Source organism: Loa loa (genome assembly GCF_000183805.2).
Source record: "Loa loa unplaced genomic scaffold supercont3.13, whole genome shotgun sequence".
Lineage (NCBI taxonomy): Eukaryota > Metazoa > Nematoda > Chromadorea > Rhabditida > Onchocercidae > Loa > Loa loa.
The window spans coordinates 236,754-260,952 of NW_018108193.1; the positions used below are offsets into that span (position 1 = coordinate 236,754).

A 24,199-nucleotide genomic window follows, 5' to 3' on the forward strand; every position below is an offset into this window, starting at 1 on the left:
ATCATTATCATTATCATTATCATTATCATTATCATTATCATTATCATTATCATTATTATTATTATTATTATTATTATTATTATTATTATTATTATTATTATTATTATTGTTATTATCATTATTATTATTATTATCATTATTATTAATTATTATTATTATTGTTAATTATCGTTAATCGTAATTACTAATTCTTACATTAGTGGGAATGATTATCAAATTGTCCAAATTTAAAGAAGCGAGGGGAAGGATAAATTTTGTTTATAATCTTCGTAGTATGTTAGCATTTTTCATACTAAACCTGGCGTAATTTCATAATAAATTATGATGTCATTGTGTAAACGCGGTTGAATAGTTGTTATAAATGCAAAATTGGCGTTTCACTATTCTCGGAAAGATTTCCGAAAAGAATGCGTTATTCAATTAGATTTCAATTCTTTTAAAAGAAATTTGCTTGTATGAATCGCTGCGTAAGGAAAATACCAATTTTGTTTTGCAATAATGCGTGAAAAGTTAGTTGTAGTAGTGAAGTAATTTCAGATAGCTATAATGCATAATTATCAAAAAGAGACAAACGAGAAACATCAGAAATCTTAGAACTATTAGATGTCATAATTTAAAATCTTCGAGCATTTCACATTCTAAGATTCCAAGAAATACGATAACTTTTTTAACAACTTTATTTAGCTTAATTTGTTTCGATTCATTTTAGTAATAAAATTAAAAGCTGTCAAGATATTATACTTACGCTCATTTTGAGGACAGTTCTCAAAGTTATTTTTGAAAAAAGTGATAAAAATTTCCGCGCAACACTTAATTAACTAATAATTAATTTCAGTAAACCCAAAAAAAGATAAAACACAGTAATGAATGGTTTGTTTTGTGCAGCTATAATAAATAATCATTTATTAATTTTTACCATTTTTCATATCAAAAATATTCGATAAAAATTCTGGGGGAAAAGAAGATTCTATAATTTTCTATCTCTTCTAGTTTTCGAAATGTTGACGAGTTGTAGTTGACAGTGTTTTATTCCATTTTAGTATTGCCAAGATTCATTATCCTTCGACTCATTTTGCTAATTTGAACTTTTAATTATACAAATGGGAAAAGAGGATGATTTCTAGTCTATTTAGCTCTTCTGCAAGTTTGAGATTGCAGGAAAGCTTTCATATACTGCAAATATTACGTTAGACTAAACATCAATGAGAGAATCATTCGGTAGAAATGATTTGTTTTGCTAAAAATTACTGTATGTTCAATTTTAGTTAAAGTATGTCATTTATAATATTCATTCGCTGCTAGTTTCATCTTTCCTTTTAAAATTAAACTTGACTTTTTTTCTTTTTAAAAAAGCAAAACTATTGATCGATTTGTTGTCCAAAAATGTAATCAGTTTTGGAGTATTGAAATTTAATAGTTCTTCAAAAAAATGAAATGAACATAAGATGAAGGAATGATGGAATAAAGAAGGAAGAAAAAGTTGAAATCAAAATTCGAACGAAAAAAAAAACTCAGATGAATTATATTTCTAAGCAGGAAGAGAATAATAATTAGTATTATATCCGAAAGACAATATGTCCATACTGTTTTATCCTTCCTCTGACTTTGTTGATACTATAAAAATGTTCAGTCTTCTAAATCAATTAGCAATCAGTTAATAATCCGGATGTTTTTTTTTTTTATCTTTTAATTTGCATGAAGGACATTCTATTGATGCTGAATTTGTAATTTTGGCTTCATTTTCAGGTCTTCATACACTTTTTGTAGAAAATCTTTTGGCACAAAAAGAAAATGTTTACAGGGTAAAACACTCTTCTATCTTTAATTTTATCTGTTTATTTTATCAGTTCCCCTATGATTTATGTTGCACCATTTGTTTTTATTGCTTTACAACGATCTATGCAAATATTTGACGTTGGATATTAGTGCATATTTCTGACAACTTTAATCATACCTGTTGCACTCACAAACGTCCTCTATATGGAATTGACATTTTACTTGAAAAAAAGTATCTAAAATAAAATTTGTTTAAGAAAATATATTCCACCAATTGACAAATTATCCGACCATTGCATATAAACAACAAATTGTCACAGTGCAAAGGAAACAAAGTAATTAAATAATTAAGTAATTAGATAAATGAAATGATTAGGTAAGTTTTATAAAATGTTAATTTTGAAGGATATGATATTGGTGTTATCAAAAGGTACAAGCGAAGCTCGTATTGCCGCTGCTAATTTATTATTCCACTATTGGCCCATTCATAATAAGCATATTTTGCATCGTAAATCAGTTCAGTATCGAATTCAAGGTAAAAGAATTAAGTTTTCGAACTTTGATATTAAAATATACTTGTTAAAAAGGACAAAGTAAAAACGAGATTGTTTCGTCCAATTTTCTTCGAGAAAAGAAAAACTTTTTTTTATTGTTTGCAAATGATTAATTAAGAATCGAGAATGTTAATTTAGAAAATAATTTAAAAAGTCAATTGCTTTCTATTCGATCAAATCTTTCTGAAATTCACATAGACAAAAATGAAATATTTTACAGCTTGGACATGTATGCCATGTCAGAGTATCAAATGTGTGGACAAAGAGCCAAGGTAGGATAACTTGAAAACAGCAATTCCAATCACTTCACTCATTTCTTTATTTTCTTAATTCTCTATTATCTCCTATCATCTTTTTATTAATCAAATATTTCATTAGAAATCTTGTAAATGATTACTGTTATGATTTATAGCTGCATAATTATTTCGGTAATTTAAATATTTTAAAATCCGATTAATGATAGAAAACGTATTGTCAAGATTAATGAAATATGGTTGGTAGGTATGACATTTCAAGTTTTAAAATTAAAATTATCACATCTTCCCGAATTAAAATCTTAACAACGATAATTTGCAGTGTTCGGTGCTGCTTTGATCCATTAATTTGTATAAAGTACGGTGAAACAGCCCCACCAATATCATTATGCAAAAAATGTGCTGAAATGGTAGAAAGTGAAGACAAGATAGCAACGATACCAATTTGCATGCCAATATCTGCATCAAGTAATGCAGTTTGTCAGAATAAAGCAAGTTTTGCTTATGCCAGTTGATAATCTTACAAACGTTTTTTTCATATTTCGTTAATAATTCTTATCATTTTTTGTCATTTTCTTTAATTTGTTAAAGTAATTAGTAATTTCCTGAAGTTTATGACATTTTTATCAGATCTTACTACAGTCTGTTATATAACTTGTACAGGGTTGTGAGTCGTCAAAGCCGCTTGCTGTAGGTATATGCTTCTCGGAAGATTGCACTCGATCACATCAGTATGTTCCGTTGCGGCTTTGTCAAGTATCTTTTTTAGTTTTGCAAGACATTTCTCGGAAATGTAAGCCTAAAGTCATTCATTATCATTTTTGCAAATACTCTGACATTTAAATTACATGATATTAATCTCTTTCATAAATGCTATACTTCAAAGATTCTAAATTAATAAAACTTAAAACTTTTGTTTATTTAAGATTATTGAGAAGTTTTTAACTGCAAATCGGTTTTGAATTTCAATACAATTCAGCGAGTTTTCAAATTTTTCTAGTTTTACACACAGTGGAAAATTAATAATATTTGTTAACTTTCGTTAAGCTTTTGTAAATTTAGGAGTGTCTTGTTGCGCTTCACAGCGTCAGTAGTAAGGAACATATCAATCATCGTGGTATGGAATGCGCTTGGGGAACAGAGCTTGAACGAGATGTTGTTGAAGCTATTGTTAAACTTCTGAAGGAAACTTCTGCTAATTTAGAAGGTTTTTTTTTTAATTTGTGATTGCAAATGTCCCTATATGACATCAGAGTGCTGGATTTTATTGGAGAACAGAGGGACAGAGTATAAAATGTTGAATTTATCAAGTTAAATTATATTAGAATTACAAGTCAAATTACGTTATATCAAAATTACATCACTAATTTACTTTGAATTTATGGTTATAAGTTGGAAATATTTAACATAGTGTCATATTTCAAAAAGCTGTTCAGTGTTTCACTCTGCTTTTTAAAGATGACGAAACTAATTAGCAGATTTACCCATTAATTAAAAAGGAATTAAATTTATGAAATTTAAGCAAAGTGGGGAGATAATATAATAAACTTAGTACAATATGTTATAATAAAAAATAATGGTGCTTTCTTCACTTTTTTCCTTAAGAATCGGAAACTGAGGGCAAAAGACCGAAATGGTTACGACAACTGGAAGGTGGTCATACTCTCGGTCGTGAGATCGATAAAATGGCTGATGAACGACGGACATTAAGCCGTTTCGGTATTTGGCTTCTTGCAACTATCTGTCCACCTGTACCAGAAGCTAGGCCGGTTTGTTCTCTATTTATTATTAGGTAGATATAATATGTGTTAATGATAAATATGCTAAATATAATTAAACTAAACGAAATACTATATACTGATTGAACCTAAAATGATATTTGATTTATGCTAAATTCAAACAGCCAAAATTCCATAAAGTTCTAAAACTTTAAATTTGTAAGAAATGCTTGTTAAATCTGGATTAACCTTTATTTCTGAATTTGAGGAAATCGGATAAATTTTGATTATTAAGTTGACAAGAACTAATAACAAAGAAAAAATTATCAAACAGATAAGGATTTTTTTAGCAAGCGATCGCCTATATGATGTCAATGTTAATGCAGTGGTTTGCAACAACCGCCCTATTACCTAATGATGCTATCGGTGCTGCATTAGAACAACTGAAGACTGATGTAAATTACTCGGACAATTTTTTAATCACTAATGTCTTAATTGATCAATCCTTATCATTTGAATCATTTTGTGGCTTGGTTCAGTGTAACAGAGGGTACAGGTATATCAGTGAGCAAAGTAAAATTTGCATAGGTCGAACAAATCAGTGAGAACATAAGATACTAATATCGTATAAATACTACGTACTACTCGTAATATTGCCGTGATAACACTAATAACTGATATAAATTTTTAATCAGAAGAAACACGTGTATGGATTGAATTTCTATGAAAATGGTAGATGAATAATGTTTAAGTTGAAGTTTAGAAGTATTATAGGTACATGAGTATGGTACCATGAATCTGTGGTGACTTTAAACTTGGTAAGGTATAGGCATTGCGTATTAGTCCTACATTAGTATAATATTTTTGGTTATATGCTTATTTGATATCATATAATATCGTTTTGTGAAGAATTGCATTTCATATTTACAAAGTGGATAGCTTCAATATAATGAAAAAAAAAAAGAATGATAGAGAGATGAGTGAATAATGATTATAATGATAGATTAAAATGGAATGAGAAAATTGCAGTATGAATAATAAATACATCTGAAAATAATGAAAGAATTTTAAGGGAGAATTAATTAATTGTCTGGAATAAATTGATGAGGGAATCCTCCTTTTTCCTATGTGCTAAAAATGAGAATGAATGATCGATAATTTCTTAAATAGGTGTAATGTTCGAATTCATTCTTTTTTTTTTGATTTGTATTTGATATTAAAAAGGAAAACTTTATAGACATTAATTAATTAGTGAGCTAAGGATTTTTCTGTTACATTTTTTTTTGCAGTTTGTATTGGATTGGATTAATTTGGCAATTATGAATCATTACGAAAGCTTTCTTGAAACTTTAATGCCAAATCCGCCAGAGTATGCTCAGGTTCTGTTCATTACTTCCTATTTTGATTGTTTATGAAAGATATTTCTCAATTTCTTTTCTCACTGAAAATCAAAATTTAAATTTATCGAAGGAAGGTTAAAATGGTTGAGATTTGACTTGATTGAAATAATTGTTGTCATTTTTTGTATCCAACGTACTAAAGCCCTAAAATTTGAATAGCAAAGTTATTTAATTACTCAATCACACTACAAATATCTATGAAAAATATCCAAATATCCATAGTTGATTACGAAAGAATACAATTGTGATTCGGACAATTTGAATTATCTTGGAAATTACTTTTCAGGTTGGTGGTGTCTGGGATAGGCTTTCAACAAAAAAGAACAAATGCGCGATGGACTTCATAAGCTATTAGCGATAATGCCGTATGATATTATTACGCTGAATACGTGGAATCGATTAATACCACAATGGATGCAAAGCATATGTGATTTGATGGAGAACGATGACTTTTCCGAGTTCAAAATACTACTTAGGTATTACTCGTTAAATCGAAACACATGTCCTCCCTACAACTAATTTAATTAATGAATGTATTTATCATTTTTGTATTGGCCTTAAAATTACTGTTTTTTTGCAGCAAAATATTTGAACCAGATCTTCGTCCCTTACCTTTTAATAATGAACAGCTGTATCAGTTTGTCACGGATCATTTGACAACAGGCGATGAAAAAAATATTTCAAATGCACTCGACTGGATTTATGTCAGTTTTTTGATTTGGTTAATGATGGAAGCTTAAATTTTTCGAAACAGTTTGAATTTGTGCTCAAATCTCGGAAAACTTAGATTTTGAAATTCGGGGTTTTCAAAATAGTAAATTCATAGTATAAAGTTTTAAAAAACTTCCGCAAAAGGAAAATCTAGCTAGAAATTTCTGAGTGATAAGCAATCGTTTTTTTCAAATTATAACCAAAAATTCATGGAATGGATTCATTCTAGGCCTTGTCATTGATGGAGATTTCAATCCCACTATCAATCTTGCTTGACGCATTCTCGAAATGTGCTTTGCGAATATCACAGATGGAATCAAAGCGAAATAATGAGAATGGTTTGGAGGAGGAAAATATATCTCTTTATGTTTCCATGATCGATATCATTTCTCAGCAGGTATTTTTAATAGAAATCCGAATAAATAGCTATATATTATCAGATCAATTAGAAATATTCAACAATATGTTGAAAGTAATCGAATATATGATAAGATCCGAATTATATTGCACTAATCATCAGATCTTACACCGATATTCGGTTATTATACAAAGTCAAGAATTACCTCATGCATTTTCCTATTTCAATTTATGTGGTACTAATATTGATGTATTTTCCTTATTTTTTTCATTGGGACTATATTGTTAGAATTAAATAGAGTAGTTAATTTAAATCATTCAATTCTCTTCTATTCATTGCGGTGATAATTGCAGATATCTTTAAATGATCAATTACAACATGAAGTAAACATGATGGCTGAACCGATCTTTTCCACATGTGCCGTAATACTGCAAAAACCATTCGCACATTGCAAACATAGTTGTGATAATCCGGAATTGGATGAATTTCTGGATTGTTCGGCTTGTCAACAATCTGTATTTGTTTATCAGACTGTTGCTCAACTTATGAAACGATTATCTCCCAAAGAACAACTTCGTATATCAGTTCATGCTGATGAGGTACATTAGTGTTTCCTACGACAGTATTTCATTTTAACATATTTGAAGTATTCAGAAAATTTCATTACTGATGTCTTTCTATTTTCAGCCAATAATTGACTGGAAAAAGCAAATTGCTGATATGTCGCCAAAACATTCTCTGGTTGATAAATCTGCTCCATCAGCTGTGGCACCAATATCGGATGCTCTGCCATCATCGCTTACCCAAAAGTCAGAAACACCACAGCACAGTGTTGAACTTCAATTTCAAACGGCTACTATCCATGAAACAAGCATCGAATTTGTTGACCTATTATTTAGTGAAGAGGTTGGCGCAATTACCTAAAATCAGTGAGAATGCAGTGCATGTCCTTTAGGCTCGCTTATTTTACTTTTTACTTATCCAAGTTGATAATTTTATTTATTTAGACCGCTAGTATTTGCTAGAATCCTATACAAAGATACTCCACTTTGGAATTTTTTTTTATTAAGGATCCGTTTTTTTTAAAAAAAAGTTAATAGTATTACTGCTATTTTGTAAGGTGCAATAATATATATTTTAATGAACCGCAAAATAATTCTTGTACCAGGTAGAAACAGCTGTTGCACACGCAACAACGTTGACGGAGACAGATGTAGGACGTGAAACGTGTCATATTATAACATCGTCGTTGGTAGAAAATGTTAAAGGATCACCAATGGAAGATACAGTGGAAAACCAATCAACAAAATTTTGGAATACTTCGGTGGGACGTTTCCGCTTCGCACTCTCTGATTTGCCATCTCAACTTCGCCTTATCCATTCCATCTTAACGGTTAAAATTAAAGCTAAAGTTTAATTGTTCATCTCAAAAATATTTTTCAAGAATGACTGATAGTACAGAGAGAGAGAGAGAGATCCAGAAGTGAATCTCGTCGATTCAGTTTCTTCCTTCAAAAAAACATTTTCATCTTTCATAATGTAACTCATCATTAGCTCACTATCACAGATGATAGCAAATGATAGTACAAATGATAGATGACAGTGAGTGATAGTACGAATAGTGAATAATAAAGAGTGGTAGCGTGAATGATAGAATTACGTATTGTGAAATGTCACTGTTTACTTGTAGAATCTGGAAATGGAACATGAAGCAGATGCGCACTACTTCATGCTTACAACAGTGAAATTTTTATGTCTTCACTGTGAATCGTTGTTGAACGCTCGTCGTGAACATCGAGGTTACTTGATTTGGGCGCAGGAAAATTTACTCATACCAAAACTATGGACTTTACTTCGTTCAGATCGCTCACAGGTATGAATAATTTAAATTTTTGTTGCTAAATTTCCTTATTTTTATCGATCTTAAGGAAGAATTGATTTAGTTATTCTCGATGAAATGGAAAATGGAAAGGTAACTGAATACATGCATACAACAAATAAATCCATTAATTCGCATAGGAATTTGAATTATGCGATTTGAATTCTTTTTGAAACAACAAAGGATGCATTTCAGTTAGCTGAACTAGTAATTCCATTAATTATGCATTGTATAACATTACCAAGTGGTGAAGAGATGTTCTGGAAAGTGGTTAATTCACAGTTCATCGATCAACGATGGGAGGAACGATTTTCAGCTGGTTAATTAATTACAAAATAAATTTCGTTCGTCTATTCTTAACAGAAAACAATCTTGTAGCTCTAAAATCTTACTATTATTAATAAGCTCTAATTATTATTATTTTTCTTCCATTTTTAATCGTTATTCCGTCTTCCATTAACTATATTAGTTCTCTTTTTTCTATGTAATTTCAGTAAAAAGAAAAGATTAGCTTCATTTAATAATTGTGCTTTGGCGCTACTAGATTTCTCCTTTTTTAAGTTTTAATAACTCTGTGCCTGGTGATGGATAAGGAAAGATGTATTAATATGACATTGTAGTGGAACGATCAAGTGTACTTCTCCAATTAGCGAATGCTTTGCCGATTAACTCAAACAAGGTAATTCAAACGAGCCTAAGTTGTTGTATTACACATCTGATTGCATCAGTAGATGATCCGAATGTAGCTGTTGCTCAACAGGCATTACTATCCATTCAGCATATGCCTTCGGCTTCTTTAAAGGTTGAAAAATTACGATTAATTTATTACTTAGCTAGTTAATTAGTTAGTTTATCTAATAGAGCATTATCTGTTGTGGATGTAAATCTAGCTAGATGTAATTATTATCTAAAAAAAAGAACATTCCTTTTAATCTTTCTGTTACTCAGGTTACTGGTAGTAATTGTTGAGTGAATATTATTGTTTTTAATCTTTATTATGATTAATAAATGTTTTCTCTATTAATGTTGATCATTTCCTATAGTATCGAAAAATCTGACTTGTTTTTGGATAATCTTGAAATTCTTCTGCTAAACTTTCTCGGCACTCGTAGAAGCTGTTTAATTTGAAGTGGAAAAAAATGACAGTGAATTTAAATTTTGAAGTTTAATACCTATATATTAAACATATTGCAGTTGATGTGTCTTTGTTTGGAATCACAATTTGATAGTTCAATTCTGGATCGAGCATTAATTATCACCAGAATCCAGCAACTTACATCAATCGTTCCGGATGAGGAGATTCTGACATGGGAGTTTTTTATTCAGCGATTTGAAGGACTTGCTATTGAGAGTCAAATTCTTATGAAGAATAACGAATCTAACTTTGTGCATGGTTGTTATTTCTTATTTTTTTCTTAGAAGCTATTTAATAATGATGACTTTAAACTTCGTATATCTGCGCTAAATGCGTTTACTTACCTCAAAATGTGTTTACTGTCCTATTTTCTTTTAAAACTTCACCTAGTACCATTCAGTGAAGGGCCATCCGATGAGATGCAGATGTATAGATTGTGGGTCAGATAGTTCAAATGAAGTCACATTAACTCACATTCTGATTAAGTTATCCGAAAAATTATTTATTATTATAAATTTCATTGCTTCCTTCTTTTTTTTTTTTGTTTATTTATTCAGTAAAATAGTTCAGTTTAAAAATGAGTTTACTCGATTGTTGAATCTTTTGTTTTATTCTTTACTTGAAAAATACAGTGAGTGATATTTTGAATTTGTGGTAATTGAATTTGGAAAGTACAAAAGATGATGGAATTTGAGCAGAAATTAGGAAAATGTAAATGAAAATTAAATGGAATTGAAATTCAGATCTGACTCATTCGGATCCATTAAGTGAATTGTACCAGCGAAAAGTAACTCGTGCCCGTCAGATCATTGAGAATAGCTCCAATGCTCGATCGATCGTTCGAACTTTACTGAATAATTCAATGTGGCATCAGCTCAATACGGCAACATTTCGGCCATCATGTATGTTATCCAAAATTTGCACAACAAAACAAATTTACAAGCGATTAATTAAGGCAAAGTCTTGTTCATCCATTTTTCAAGCAACTATTTTCTTTCATCTTTCAAAAATTTAGTAAATCGGATACAGTATCATGAAAAAATATGGCTTGAACGGTATATATAATATCAAAACAAATATGGTAATTGCTGATTCCTCAAAATTGTTCAAACCGGAATGTATAAAAGATATTTTGTTATTTGGAAGGACCGCGTAAGAAATAAGACTGGGAATGATATCATCGAAATTGAACTTTTAAGCTTCGTTTCTTGCTTCTATTTCTTTTCCAACGTAATCATCTAAAATACCGTATCATTCATTTGGAAAATAAGAGCAATCGAGTTCTGTATGCTCAATTTTCAAAGTCATCTATGCATATTTGCTATGCATTAATGAGCTATAAGCTATTCAGTAATTGATGCCAATCTTTCATATCAATCATGATATCATTTTTCTTCACGTCAAGTGATTTATCTATCATTGATATTTTTTAGGAAGAATAGATAAGCCCTTAAAATGTGCCCAGTCATTGAGGTAGATTAGAAACTATTTGAGAATTTGTCATATTTATAATTCTTACCATAATTGTAAGCTAACTTATTACTATGATGATTGAAGTGATTTAGATTACCCCCAACTCATTAAAAAAACGGTTAAAATCGAAGTAGAGATTGGAATTAAGCAATCAGCTAATTAGTAACTAATCGACTAAAGGGAAATTTGTTGCTGAATTGAAGTATGGTAAAATGAAAAGACGTAAAAATGCGTTAATCAGTGGTAAAAGGAAGATTCGTCATTTGGCTACTGTCGTTAAAATTATCACTGCGTGGAGATTCTCAAAGCATCTACAATCACTTACAAATACCGTATCAGCTTTGGCTCGACCTACGAATTGTATGTACTCATCAATATCATCATATCATATCATGTTCTTGGTGCACGGCATAGTCGCGAATGATGCACAATACTCATCCATTGCACCCTTTGTCCCCAATATCAACCTGTCACTGAAATTTAATGGAATAAAAAGAATTAGATACAAGAAGAGATCGTTGAAATTTTATTACCAGAGCAGTATTTATATTAATTAATGCTTACTTTCTAATTTTGTCCACTCTATCCGAATGTTGCTGTTCGATTACCGGGTACTTGTATTTCGTAAGTATAAAGTAATTTGGCTGAAGAAAAAGTCATGATAATTCATCATCCCATGTTGCGAAAGAATTAATCATGATTTTAATCAAATTGCTTTCTTTTATATTGAATAATTACTGAAGATCTTTTGGCAGTTCTAAAATATAATTATAATTAGCATTTCGGACTTTTCATTTCATAATTTTCGCGACTAAAATTAAGCTTATAGGTGAATTCAAACTTATTACTTGTACCAACGCACACTTTCACTTAGCATATTACCCTCTAGCACTTAGAAATTATTGCATTATATTATATTATATTACCCTTTCCCATATATTTTCCCCCCATATTTTTGATAGAAATTCTTATTGCAAATTCTTCTTTCTTTTCAGCGGAAGAAATGAAAGAATCGTTGCATAGTTCATCGCATGCTAGCGGTAGGTTTTATCTTCAGATATATTATTTCAAATGTTTGAATTGTACTGAATTTGAATTCATTTTTAATTAGTTTTTGATTTTTTCAATCCCACTGTATTCACTGATCGCTTCAAAGACCGCTTCGTTCTTTTATGGCAAAATTACTAAAACAAACATTCAATGATATGAAGTTGTAAAAAAGTTCTGCTCAATGGAATTAGTATTTGAGTTGATGACATACTAACTCGAATTGTTACTTGATATTATGAACTGTCACAAATTTTACCAACACAAAGCTTCTACAGTTATAATCTCTCGATAGATATGACTAATTTTAGGAACGTTTTCACGTCCACGAGAATTTACGGATGAGGAGAGTAATATGTGTTTGTTAATGAATCGAGTGGTTGATATCGACAATCCGGAACGGTACATTGTCTACCTGACAGTTTCGTTATTTGTATCGTTCCTTTGCAAAAACAAAAGCGGTGATGAAAAAGTAAATGCTAAAAAGCAAAGTTTGCTTTTTCGACATTTCAATGCACTCATTGGCTACAGTAACTCCGAGAAATGCTTCACCATACCACCCAAGATATTACGGTTTGTTCAGCACTTAAATTTAATTTTTCTACATTTTGACTAATTATGGCTAACTTCCTTATTGCTGTGCAAGTGATTACGAAGTAAATTAAATTAAATTCATTAATAAAATCAGTTAAAGTTGTTTGCAATTGAATTTATTCAACTTTAAAATTAAATAAAAGAAATACATTTATATTAGTCAGAACTGATGAATAAAATTTCAGCAAATCAACTGTGTGCAATAGCTTTTTAAGTGGTTTGCCGGAAATTTTGGATTCCAACTTGGTGGTGGGAAATCAGGTAAGAAAACTAATTAGCTTAAAATACTCAATGGAAAATCATTTTGATGTTGGTATGGAGCATTTTTGTATTGGCTAAACTGCTATCGATAAATGATAGCATTAAGTTTTAGCAATCATCACAAAAATTAATTTAGACTGTTCGAGAATTACTACTGCTATTTTGGCTAAAATCGGTATTAATAAAGGTTAATTTGAAATGACAAATATGTCACAGATTTTGATGCTTGGCGTACAACTCCTGCTTCATTTGCCATCTCCTCAAAAACTGGCCAGTGATCAACCATTGGTTGAATATTCACTTACATTATTAGACGTTAGCGCTCGGCATTTCTGGCTCAACGCAGTCATTATTATCCTTTATAAGGTCCCTGAAATTCTACAATTTTTTTAAATATTCACATTAACTATAATTTGTTGGTGTATTAATATGTGTTATAATCGTTTAGAAAGTTAAAGTAAGGATTTTTTCCCATGTGAATAGTCTTCCTATTTTCAAGTTATTCATTTAAAAAAAAAAAAGAGTTTTTAAATTAGGGACGTACGGATAAGCGCTTAACGTAAAAATACAGTTTTACCATCCAGAGAATATTGAATTCGACAGACAGAAAATTCTATTTGTTTTCCTTTTGTCCACTATTTTGCCCATTAACTAATTAGTTAACTACCCATTCTATTTCGAGCTTTTTTGTTTTACACTTCTTCAACTATTAACTTTCCTTGACTCGGTGTCATTTTGATTGCAATTTGAAAAGTGGACAATTATTTTGAGCACTGATATGATGTATTTGTAGTATCGATACGATGCACCACCTCTTAGCGAATATTTGCAAAAACTTGTCTCAATAATTATCTGCACTCTTGAAGCTGAGGTAACTCATTCCGGATGTTACACCGTTATCCTGTTATTCCTTCTGAATCATTGTTTCGTGAAAGAAATTAAAATTCTTGAAAGAGAAAGTTTTCGTCGGTATCTTATTCGATATTTTCTATAATTTAAATTTTATTAAAATATCTTAAAGGTTCATGTCTGTAATATAAAAGCACCACCGATAAAGATTGAAATGGATCCACTATCAAGTTCTGATGAGGAAGACTTGGAAAGTGATTGTGGTACTGATAAATTACATCGACCTGAAACCCTTGCTGTTCTATGCTCAAGAGCTAATTCTGTCGTTGATGTAAGTTATTCATAGTGATTTGAAAAGAATTTTGGTTTAGGATGAAAATGGAAGGAATGAAATTATCTCACTTTGTAATCTTAAAGTCAGCTGATCTTTTGAAAATGCAATTAAAATTATTTACGACAAATTTTTCTTCTGTTAGTTGATATTCATGAATTATTATATGAATTAGTTTTTCTTCAAATTGCACATCAAGATTTAATGGATTTGATTTCACCTTCAAATTTCCGGTTGGCTTTCGATTTTCTTGAATTGAAACTAAATTAGATACATGTGGATCATAACGAAGATCTCATTTGTTTCAGGTAAATGAAGGAAAATTGGAAGCGATTGACGAAGAAGGTATTGAGGATGGTAGGAAGCAAGCGGATCGAACAAAGCATCGTTACCGGAAAAGTTTCTTTACGATAATTTATATCTTAGTGTTAATTAATTCAAGATTAACTTGGCATAAATAGCTTTTATTATGCAAGAGTTAAATAAGAGTAATGAAGAAGATTATCAAAAGTCTCCTATCAGAAATCATTTAATTTCTATTCAAGAAATTATATTGCAAAGCTGACATCTTTAATTCCTAAAATATTATCGTCAACAAAAAACTTACGTTAACATATATTTATTATAGCAACGAATAACGTAATCATGGACAGACGTACTTATCGATGTGGTTACTGCAATGAATTGCTCGGAAATTTTGATGAAGAAACGCTGTCGTTGTGTATGATTTCGTTGGAAACGTTTGTTCATCGAGAACCAGCGATGGCAGCACCTCTGCTCTTCCGTATCATCAATACTGTTACCAGGTTGCTACAGCTATCAGGCGATAAAGAAGGAATAGAAAAGTACTGTAGAAAGTTATCATCGGAAATTCGTGACAAGTTATAATAGTTTGTAATATTTAGACTAATTGAAAGACCATTATATCCATGGCACGATACATTGGTATTTGTTGCCGGAAATTGTCGAAGTGTTGCAAAGCAGTTAATTCGTGTTTTGCTACATCAAGTTTGTATTTTATACTACTAGAAAATTTGAAAATTTTTATTGGTTTTTCAAAAAGTTTTTTCTCTTTGGGTTTCCCAGCAAGAAATAGTTACATTAGATTGTACGAGGAATTTATAATTACTTTGATGAAATATAGGAAACTTTCCAGCTATCATCAAGCGGAATATTCTTGCAACTGTTTGATATAAATATTGAACGAGTCAGTCAGTTCTGGTCTACAATATCATTCGCTTTGGCTGATTTCCCTGAATTAAATCCAGTTTCTGTTATCCAGTATTTGTTAGAAGTTAGTTTTCTTTTCTAGTTTTTTCCGAATTTTCGATTATAATTCTTTACTAATTCCTAAAATTTGAGTCAACAACATGAAATTCGAAGCACTGATTAGATCATTTGAATGGTACAGTATGATAGCATTATAATAATCTTAATAATAATGGAAAGAAAAAAATTGGAGGAAGTTATTTCAGGACATCCTAGAAGACTGGCCCAATCGGTTATCCCGAATTTTGTTTAATTTGTCAACGTATGTCGAATATGTATCACCTGATGCATATTTCTCGCATTGGAATATCGTTACTAATCTACTCGATTCATTCTTTCGTCAGTATTTTTCCAAAGTTAGTATTTTCACTTTCTTCTCCATAAATTTTCCCCGCTAATGCCAATTTTCTTGTCTTGTTTACACTTCAGATACGTCAGCGCTGCATAATCATTGTCCCTTCTCCTTTTACATCAGTCGTCTTCTGTTGAAATATCCTGTAATATCTACTGGAAAAAATGATTGATTTTTGACCATTTCGGTCTTTGCGCCTCAAACTTTCTCAGTGGTTAATAGAACCATTCACATCCTAATCGATCGCTTAATCTCTTTCTAGCTGATAATTCTCTAAATTTTTGCTACCGAAATTAAATCAGAAATATGTTGTAAGTATTGAATTTGTAGATTCAAGTGCAGACTGATAGAAATCCGATCCGTACTGAATTCAAAAATTGTATCGGCATAATGGTAGCTGTTCTACGAGTGCATAACTTTTCCACATTTAAGGTTCTAATTTTTTTTTTTTTTTGATCCATTTTATGGTATTGGTAACTTGAAAGAAGTTTATTTTCAATGAAATTATTGAGGAAATTAAAGTGATAGAAACTGAGTGAAGAAATTAAGAGACCCAAAGGAAGACAAGGGTATGATTCAATTCATTAGCTCAATAATTATTATAGAGCTCAGTATCGCTTGTAGAGGTGTTTTCCAAGTGGCTTACAGAAGCATTACATGAATGCAAAGCTGATCTATTAGATCTTTTGGCTGTTTGTACGGCATGTAATCGAGCCCTATTAAGGGTAAATTTATTTTTTCTTTTCAAATCAATTTTTTTAAATATTTTTTTCACTTAATTCTTTGCTTTTATGCATCCCCAACTACTAATTTGTTTCAAGTTTTAGTAACGATAATACTACTATTGGATGTTAATTATTCAGGTTTTCCTCTTGGAAAAAACTTGCAGGATCGAGATAAGCAATTTTTGACAAAAGCAATTGTCTCGGAGCTTGTGCAAGCATTGAAATTTAAATGTGATATGAATGAGCATAATTATATGGTAGTGATCGAATTGATATTGCAAGATGCTGGTGAAGATGTTTCAGAAGAAATTGCTGATGATCAGGTAAAGGTCATGGCTTTGAACTATAATCTTAATGCTTATTTGAGTAATTAACAGGATATTTATTAAGCGGAATACTTGATAGATTGATAAGTTTTATACAACAAAGGTTCTTTGACTAGCCATTAGATTTTCTCTTTTCTATTCAATAAGTAAATGTAAATTTTAATTAATTAATCAACGTGTTCCACTTTTTATTTGCTGCTATCTCTCATTGTATAGATTTGTCATCACAATAATTTTTTTATTTAAGGGAAAAGACTCATCTTTCCTCTCATCTTGATAGATGAGATTTTTGGATTTTCTTGTTAATCAACTTTAATTAGAACAATTTTCTGTGTGTTATTCTTACTAACAAAAGTAAACTTTCAGTATAATACGGCAGCTTGTGATGCAGTCCGACCACATATCTTTGATTTTATTGATTTTATATCCGATTTACATGTGCTGACTGAAATTAAAGTGCGTGTATATCTATACTTTAAAAATATAACAATTATAAAATATTCATAGTTTGTTAACATTTTCTTTAAAATGCTATTTTTTTCTTAAATCCTTAATTTTTTACTGTTTTCCTTTATCGGAATGATTTAAATTTCAAATCAAATCGGAACTCTTCTAGAAAATCACTAATTCTGATAGCATTGGTGGCGATATCAAATCATCAGTGGCACAAATTGTTGGTGTTGAAATGAGCCGATCAGGTGTGCGTGATTCTCGAACTGTGGTAACTCTACCATTATTTCTTACAAACTTCTATCATTAAGAAGCTAACGTCGGTAATAAGCTTATTCTACCACTTCGTAGGATTAATATGAGTGATAAGGCTGTTTAGGCCTTAACCACTTGAAGGCGACTTTTTAATGGAACCAAGACAAGTTAATTAATAAGAACAAGATTTTCGTGATCCTTCCTTTTTTCCAATAGATTTCTCTTTGGATTGTTTGAGGCCTATTATTCTTTTTTACTAGTTTTTTTTTTTCCACCCAAATATTTCTTCATTAATCTTATTGTGACCTGTTGTTTGTGCCTTCTTGACAACGCTAATAACGATACATTGGCTAAAATTCTGTGACAGAAATAGCTTGTAAGAATAAATTTGAATGTTAGTCTCAGAGGAACTGGGTGAAAAATGTAACTGAATCTTGGATGACGATGAAATGTAACATCACCCGCTCATTTTGGGGACAGTTTCTGAGAGAGGACAGATGAAAAAGCAGACGTGATGAGAACATTTGTTTTTGCTGTTTTCAGCCATTTATTATTATATTATAAACAAGATCACGTCTCCTCTTTTAAATCAAAAATCTTTTAGAAATGGGATGTTAATCATAACTCATAGAGACAAGGTGAGCCGTTCAGACACGTTCAGACGAATAATGTAAACAAGAATTAACTCTCATTACAGACATTATGACTTCGTGAACTAAAACCTAAACATGAATACGTAAATGTAGCATAAATTTATAACACGTGAATTAACATGACAGAAGCACTTAACAAATGTACTGTAATTACGTTTGTTTCTGGTTTTAAGCGAAACTTGGAGGTGACAACAAGAATACGTTGTTATGGTATAAGATAATAAACTACTGAAAAATGCGAAGTCAAAATAATGACAGCAATTAATGGGAAATCAAAGTTAATTTAAAGTTGATCTTTAGACCTTTTTTTGATATCTCCAAATTTTTGACAAATGCCTTATCATATTTAATCATGAAGGAATAAATGCTTGATTGATTCGCAATGAAGAATTTCAATATTGTATGCAAATAAAATGACGCTATTTCTGCTTCATTTTTTCTTATAAATATCTAATTACTTTCGGAAACAATTCGTTCAGCCATATATATTACACACACATCCTAATTCTTTTCCGAGCATAGCTATGAGAATTGTGCACACATCGATTTTCGTTTCCTGAAATCCGGTTGTCACTTATGTCATCTTTCACTGCGACAAAAAAAAAAACTTTTATATCTCCTGTTTCATTCATTCCATACGCTTATATTCTTTTATTTACTTGCAAACTAATGTTAAATTTGGTTATAATTATCAATCGATTGGACGGTCATATCAGTGAAATGCTTATTATAATTTAACTGTTAATACTTCTTCCATAAGTATTATAATATTTTCTTTTTCAGATACTTTCTGTTTTATTGAGATATATTTAAATAAACTGAATGATAACATTTAATAGTTGAAATCAAGCAAAAAAGGAAACTTGATTTCTGCAATGATAAATTGATAAGATTAACATATATTAAGTGTTGACCATATATACTTTTTAAAGAGGAACTGTGTGTTGCAGAATCGTTACCTGTCATGGTTAATGTCACCGCCATCCGTGACGCAATCTACGCCAAGTACGTTTGCGGAAGCTGTAACAAACGTACGATTACTCTCATGGCTATTACTTGGAGCACTTCAGGCTAATCAACCATGTTTACCGATACCAATTAATTGCTCACAATACATGGCTGATTACATCCATTTTGTACTGGCTGGTTTTGCTGATCAATCAAAGGTATTCGTTTCTCCTCTTTAATTTTTAATTTTATTTATTCCAAAGTTAAAAGACTAATAATTTGAATCTCGTAGATATGTTTTTTGGATTTTTATTGACTTGCATAGAAATTATAGTTCATCTTTTGAGTTTCTTGAAAAGAAAAAAACATTCGAAAATTTCCAACTATTGTTCAGGAATCAGTCGTCCATATGTCAGCACTTTTTCATGCTTTTCATTTGTGTCAACTGTGGACTGTTTACTGCGAACGAGCTACGCTAACATCAGACGATCCTCAACTCCCCTCATTAGCGAATATTTTGGATTTCTGGGCTCGAGTAACACCAGCTATTCTACAGCTTTTATCACATTCCAAAGTGGTACATTCACTTAATCATTGGGATTTCACGCAGTCGTTTAGAATGACAAACATAATATCGACTTTCTGACCTAATAATTAACCACCGTAGGTACAACTATTACCTTTCAGTATTTCTGTTAAAGGAAATCCCAGGAATGATAATGCCGTCCAGACAATATGTTTCTTTTCGCGCTTTCAGTTATTCTTCGCAAAACTTCCCGAATGAACGACTTTTTAAACTTTGATTTAATCGTTTGGTTTCCGTCATCGTGCATACTGTCAAGTAATTTCAGCTAGCAGATATGGTTAATTTACATTTCCTGAATACAATGCAAGCCCTGCGACAGTGTAGCTCAGCGGTACTTGGCCAACTGGGTGCCATGTGGCAACCGATCCTAACCGCTTACCATGCACAGATTCCCAGTAAATTACGATTAAAATTGGATTCTTGCGAAAACCAACCGTCGTTGAATTCCGAACCGTTGCAACAATGGCTTAAAGGTGTACGCTATAAAATTTCACAAATTGAATTGCAAACTTCCGCAGCATCACCCCTCTATAATGTGTAATATATCTACACTGATCCATTTATCGATTTTCTTTTTTCAAAACAATGTATTGAAGAGAATAATAACGTATTCCAAGACTTGTAAAACTCGACAACTTAGAAAAAAGGAAAGAAAAACGAACTACGCGCAACATTTACTCGTACATATTTCCAATAATTAATTTCTGCGGAAGTTAGAAAAATTATCAAATTGACATAGAAATGAAAACGACGCCAATACGTACGTGTCCTTAGAAACAAAAACAGACTGAATATAATTATCTTAGGAATTATGTTCAAAACGTGTACAGTCGGGATCAATATGAGAGTAAAAGATTAGTTTCCTGAAGGATACATTAATTCTTCGGGAAGTAATGGTCGTTTTGATAAGTGTCCCTTCCGACCGGATAGCATCTTAATTCTACTGGCTAATATTACTGATACAAATGGCAAAGGCACCAGTCAGAGAGACTGCATAAATATTGACATATTACTATTCCTATTCGGTCCCATTCATTTTTCTTCCCTACTTATATGAAATTAAAATAACTTGCGCATACATTCAAAGGGAACAATATTATAAAGCTGTGACAAGCGTCCCATCAAAATAATCGACATGAACAATAATGAGCAAATTAAGATCACCATCAATAAAGTCTTAAATGAATTTATCATATTGGCCCACCCATCATCGATTTACTTTAAAGTTAACGAAATGATACAAATTCAATTGTATATGATATGAAGTTAGCATTTTACATAACACATGCAAAGCATGAAATGAAACAAATCACATATCACTAGGCAAAAAAAAAAAAGAAACCTTTAATCGAGAAACGAGAATTGTTTTTATCATACTGGGAATTAAAATTCAAAGATCCAATGGAATAGGGAAGTGGACTATCATACAAATTAATTTAGAAAAAGGAAACAAATGTATCTATGGAAGGAAGCCAATAATGTGTTGCAGTCATTTATTCAAAGGTTGAAGTAATAATCTCTTGATTGGTGAAAAACAATGTGTTATAACAACTACTTTTCCTTCTTGCCAAGAAGAATTAGAGGGAACTTGTCTGCAAAGAAAAATTCATTTCAAGTTTATAAAATTAAACTTCAGAGATCTAAGTTAGAATTGATGATGAGACTAAATTATGAATGATAAGAAATAGTCCAGATTGAAGAAGAATTGAACTTCAGGCATTAAATTCACAAACCCGCACCACAAATGTAGTTTAAGAAAAAAAAATGAAAAAAAAAATGTAGTTTAAGAAAAAAAAAATGACTAGGAAGCAATAAAGAGGGCTAATAAAAAGCTAAATAATACAATTACAGGAAAAGCATTCAGTACAAAATTTTAAAAGTTAGTTTTTGATGGAACTATAAATTGATTGTCAAATGTTTCTGACATTTAATTAATGTCTCCTGGAAACAATGTGTCAAATGATCTACCATATGAAGAAAAAAAGAAGTGGTGATGAAAACTGCAAAAATATCAAAAAAAAAAATGGCAGAGATTGATATTATGTAATAATGGTTTAGCATACAACGATGGCTTGTCCTTTTCCTATCTGTCATTTGTGGAGCTTTCTTTTTTTTCTATATTTTTTAGTTTTCAATTTCAATATTTGAATAATTTAGAGAAATATTTTCTCAGCTGTTATCCTTAGCTATCATTTCATAACCGTAATGTGGTGGAGGAGGGAGGAAAGGAGAATGAATTGAAGAGTATTTGAAACATGAAATTGATAACATTAATTATTCAATACAAGAAAATTAAGCGTACACCACGTGAGATCAGGAAAGTAAAAAAATAGAACTGTTGTGTGATGCACACATGAACATACAATAAAAATTATATCATCCAATACTCCGCTTATGAACATAATTTTAATGATAGAACATGACCGCGCAAAATTACAACAGACATTTATTTGGTGGATATTAATAAAATGGATGATTTAAATGGAACAGTAAAAAGTTAAAATTCTGAGATAGAAAAAAAAGGGGGAAGCAAAACAAAATTCAAATCCATTCATTCCTGCTACAAGATATTTTAATTCTGTAATTGAAAATTGAAAATAAGAATATGTAATCATTCATAGTAATTTCTCTTTTTCCGGAAAAATATTGTCAAAATTATCGATTTTTTTCTTGTAATGAAAAGTCTTTTCCATCGTTATATAATTTACAAGTTGATAATTTTTCTTGTAATAAAAAGCCTTTTTGATCCTTACATAATTTACAAGTTGATAACATTTACAAACACTTACTGCAAGTTTTAATAAATACTATCAGTTGCAGGACTGCTTACAAAGAACAGTATTACGTGGATATGGCGTTCACAAATTCATATGATATATTGCCAAACTAGTAGCATTAAATGAAATGAAAACGAATATTAAAAAACATTGCGCTCCAAATATTTAATGACAATTTACATCATGAGACAAATTTCAGGTTATCGTAAATCTGACGCTATTGATTCAATGAAAATAATTTGCAGGGTCATTCAAATTATTTGGTGTTGGATGAATTTCAATTGAAAACTATACGGCCCAATTTGATATTATGTTTTTTTAAGTTGGAATCCAAAGTTCCTAATACCTCTATTTAAAGATATTTCTACATTATTGAAATTTGGTTTCCAGAATTCTCGAAAGTTTTAGTCCTAAAACATAGCATGATACAAATATCAAAGTTAAACAATGTCAAAGTATATTTACATTCCATCATATAAGAAAATTTGCCTAGGACTAAAAGAAAAAATATTAAGGAAGAAAGGAATATTCTATTCAGCTATTATATCTAAAAATTATGATCAGAAGTGTCAGCGAGTTTATACACTCCCCGATATATCATTATACAGCTTTTCACCTGTTCATTTTCTAAAACTAAATCCATAATTCCGAAACATTAGCAATAAAATATCACTTACTTAGTTGTCTACAATCTTTCCCCTGATTTAGAGCAAATTTTCCTGATTTCTTGATTTTTTCCTGTTTTCAAATTTTCCTGATTTAGAGCAAGTTTTTATATATCAAAATCAAAAGTTATCTTCTATATTTATACAACCCTACTTATGCTAATATTGTCAAGCTCCTACTTATGCTAAAAAAACATCTTCCAGAATTGAAATTTCACTAATTAAACAGATCGAAAAACTTCACCATATAGCATAAGAGAATTCGACAATATTGTAAAAAAGTTATGCATCATTTATTTGTTTGGATAAATCTCATCTACATAAGGGAATTTTCTGAATTCTTTTGGTTCTTGAAACTTTGAGAATATCTTACAACTATGCGGACAGCCGTTGTGGAAGATAATCTTATGAGGGATACTGCAGGGAATTCGATTACTTCTCATCAACACTGAGTCCCCTAATCAAAAATTTCCCAACTTATTAGGACTAACATTAATTTCTAAGCATGAACGAAAACGAAGTAAATTTACACTGATTATTCATTTAATCCAATAATAAAGCTGGAAGAACATTCCCACAGTTGCACATATGGTAAAGTTTTTTTTCGAAATCAAATAAAAATATCAAAACGTTGTCCCGTCGAACTAATCCGTTATTGGCTTCTGATGGCACCGATCATAAACCACTATATACTTTGCTTGAAATTTATGGAATTTTACAGGATTCCTTCCTAAAAGCATTCCATTTCAATTGATAGGATGTAAATTCATTCTCCCTTCCATCCTTTCAATGTTTTTTAAACTTTCTACTTCGGAAATGTTCATATCCTAACGCTCCCATTGCTAGGACCACT

The 24,199-nt window shown here is 30.7% G+C and overlaps 1 protein-coding gene across 1 annotated transcript in view; it reads left to right on the plus strand.

The window, feature by feature from the left end:
• The window catches only part of LOAG_16688 (DUNC79 protein), a gene marked incomplete at its 5' end in the record, with an annotated part of 26,846 nt that extends 6,384 nt beyond the window's left edge, over positions 1-20,462 (plus strand). The window contains 38 exons of the mRNA XM_020449339.1: positions 2,182-2,311; positions 2,551-2,602; positions 2,907-3,060; positions 3,248-3,340; positions 3,647-3,791; positions 4,190-4,353; positions 4,653-4,757; positions 5,592-5,681; positions 6,009-6,178; positions 6,283-6,406; positions 6,643-6,810; positions 7,125-7,370; positions 7,459-7,677; positions 7,940-8,164; positions 8,462-8,644; positions 8,846-8,969; positions 9,271-9,452; positions 9,845-10,043; positions 10,529-10,687; positions 12,254-12,298; positions 12,617-12,878; positions 13,085-13,160; positions 13,377-13,526; positions 13,954-14,031; positions 14,182-14,340; positions 14,649-14,739; positions 14,969-15,146; positions 15,246-15,348; positions 15,497-15,634; positions 15,816-15,965; positions 16,292-16,393; positions 16,567-16,686; positions 16,851-17,009; positions 17,379-17,468; positions 17,629-17,733; positions 19,321-19,536; positions 19,713-19,895; positions 20,170-20,462. Of these exons, the coding sequence (XP_020307148.1) occupies positions 2,182-2,311; positions 2,551-2,602; positions 2,907-3,060; positions 3,248-3,340; positions 3,647-3,791; positions 4,190-4,353; positions 4,653-4,757; positions 5,592-5,681; positions 6,009-6,178; positions 6,283-6,406; positions 6,643-6,810; positions 7,125-7,370; positions 7,459-7,677; positions 7,940-8,164; positions 8,462-8,644; positions 8,846-8,969; positions 9,271-9,452; positions 9,845-10,043; positions 10,529-10,687; positions 12,254-12,298; positions 12,617-12,878; positions 13,085-13,160; positions 13,377-13,526; positions 13,954-14,031; positions 14,182-14,340; positions 14,649-14,739; positions 14,969-15,146; positions 15,246-15,348; positions 15,497-15,634; positions 15,816-15,965; positions 16,292-16,393; positions 16,567-16,686; positions 16,851-17,009; positions 17,379-17,468; positions 17,629-17,733; positions 19,321-19,536; positions 19,713-19,895; positions 20,170-20,445 (5,613 nt within the window). The 3' untranslated portion in view covers positions 20,446-20,462. The remainder of the gene's footprint in view (positions 1-2,181; positions 2,312-2,550; positions 2,603-2,906; positions 3,061-3,247; positions 3,341-3,646; positions 3,792-4,189; positions 4,354-4,652; positions 4,758-5,591; positions 5,682-6,008; positions 6,179-6,282; positions 6,407-6,642; positions 6,811-7,124; positions 7,371-7,458; positions 7,678-7,939; positions 8,165-8,461; positions 8,645-8,845; positions 8,970-9,270; positions 9,453-9,844; positions 10,044-10,528; positions 10,688-12,253; positions 12,299-12,616; positions 12,879-13,084; positions 13,161-13,376; positions 13,527-13,953; positions 14,032-14,181; positions 14,341-14,648; positions 14,740-14,968; positions 15,147-15,245; positions 15,349-15,496; positions 15,635-15,815; positions 15,966-16,291; positions 16,394-16,566; positions 16,687-16,850; positions 17,010-17,378; positions 17,469-17,628; positions 17,734-19,320; positions 19,537-19,712; positions 19,896-20,169) is intronic.
• Between the last annotated feature and the right edge of the window lie 3,737 nt (positions 20,463-24,199).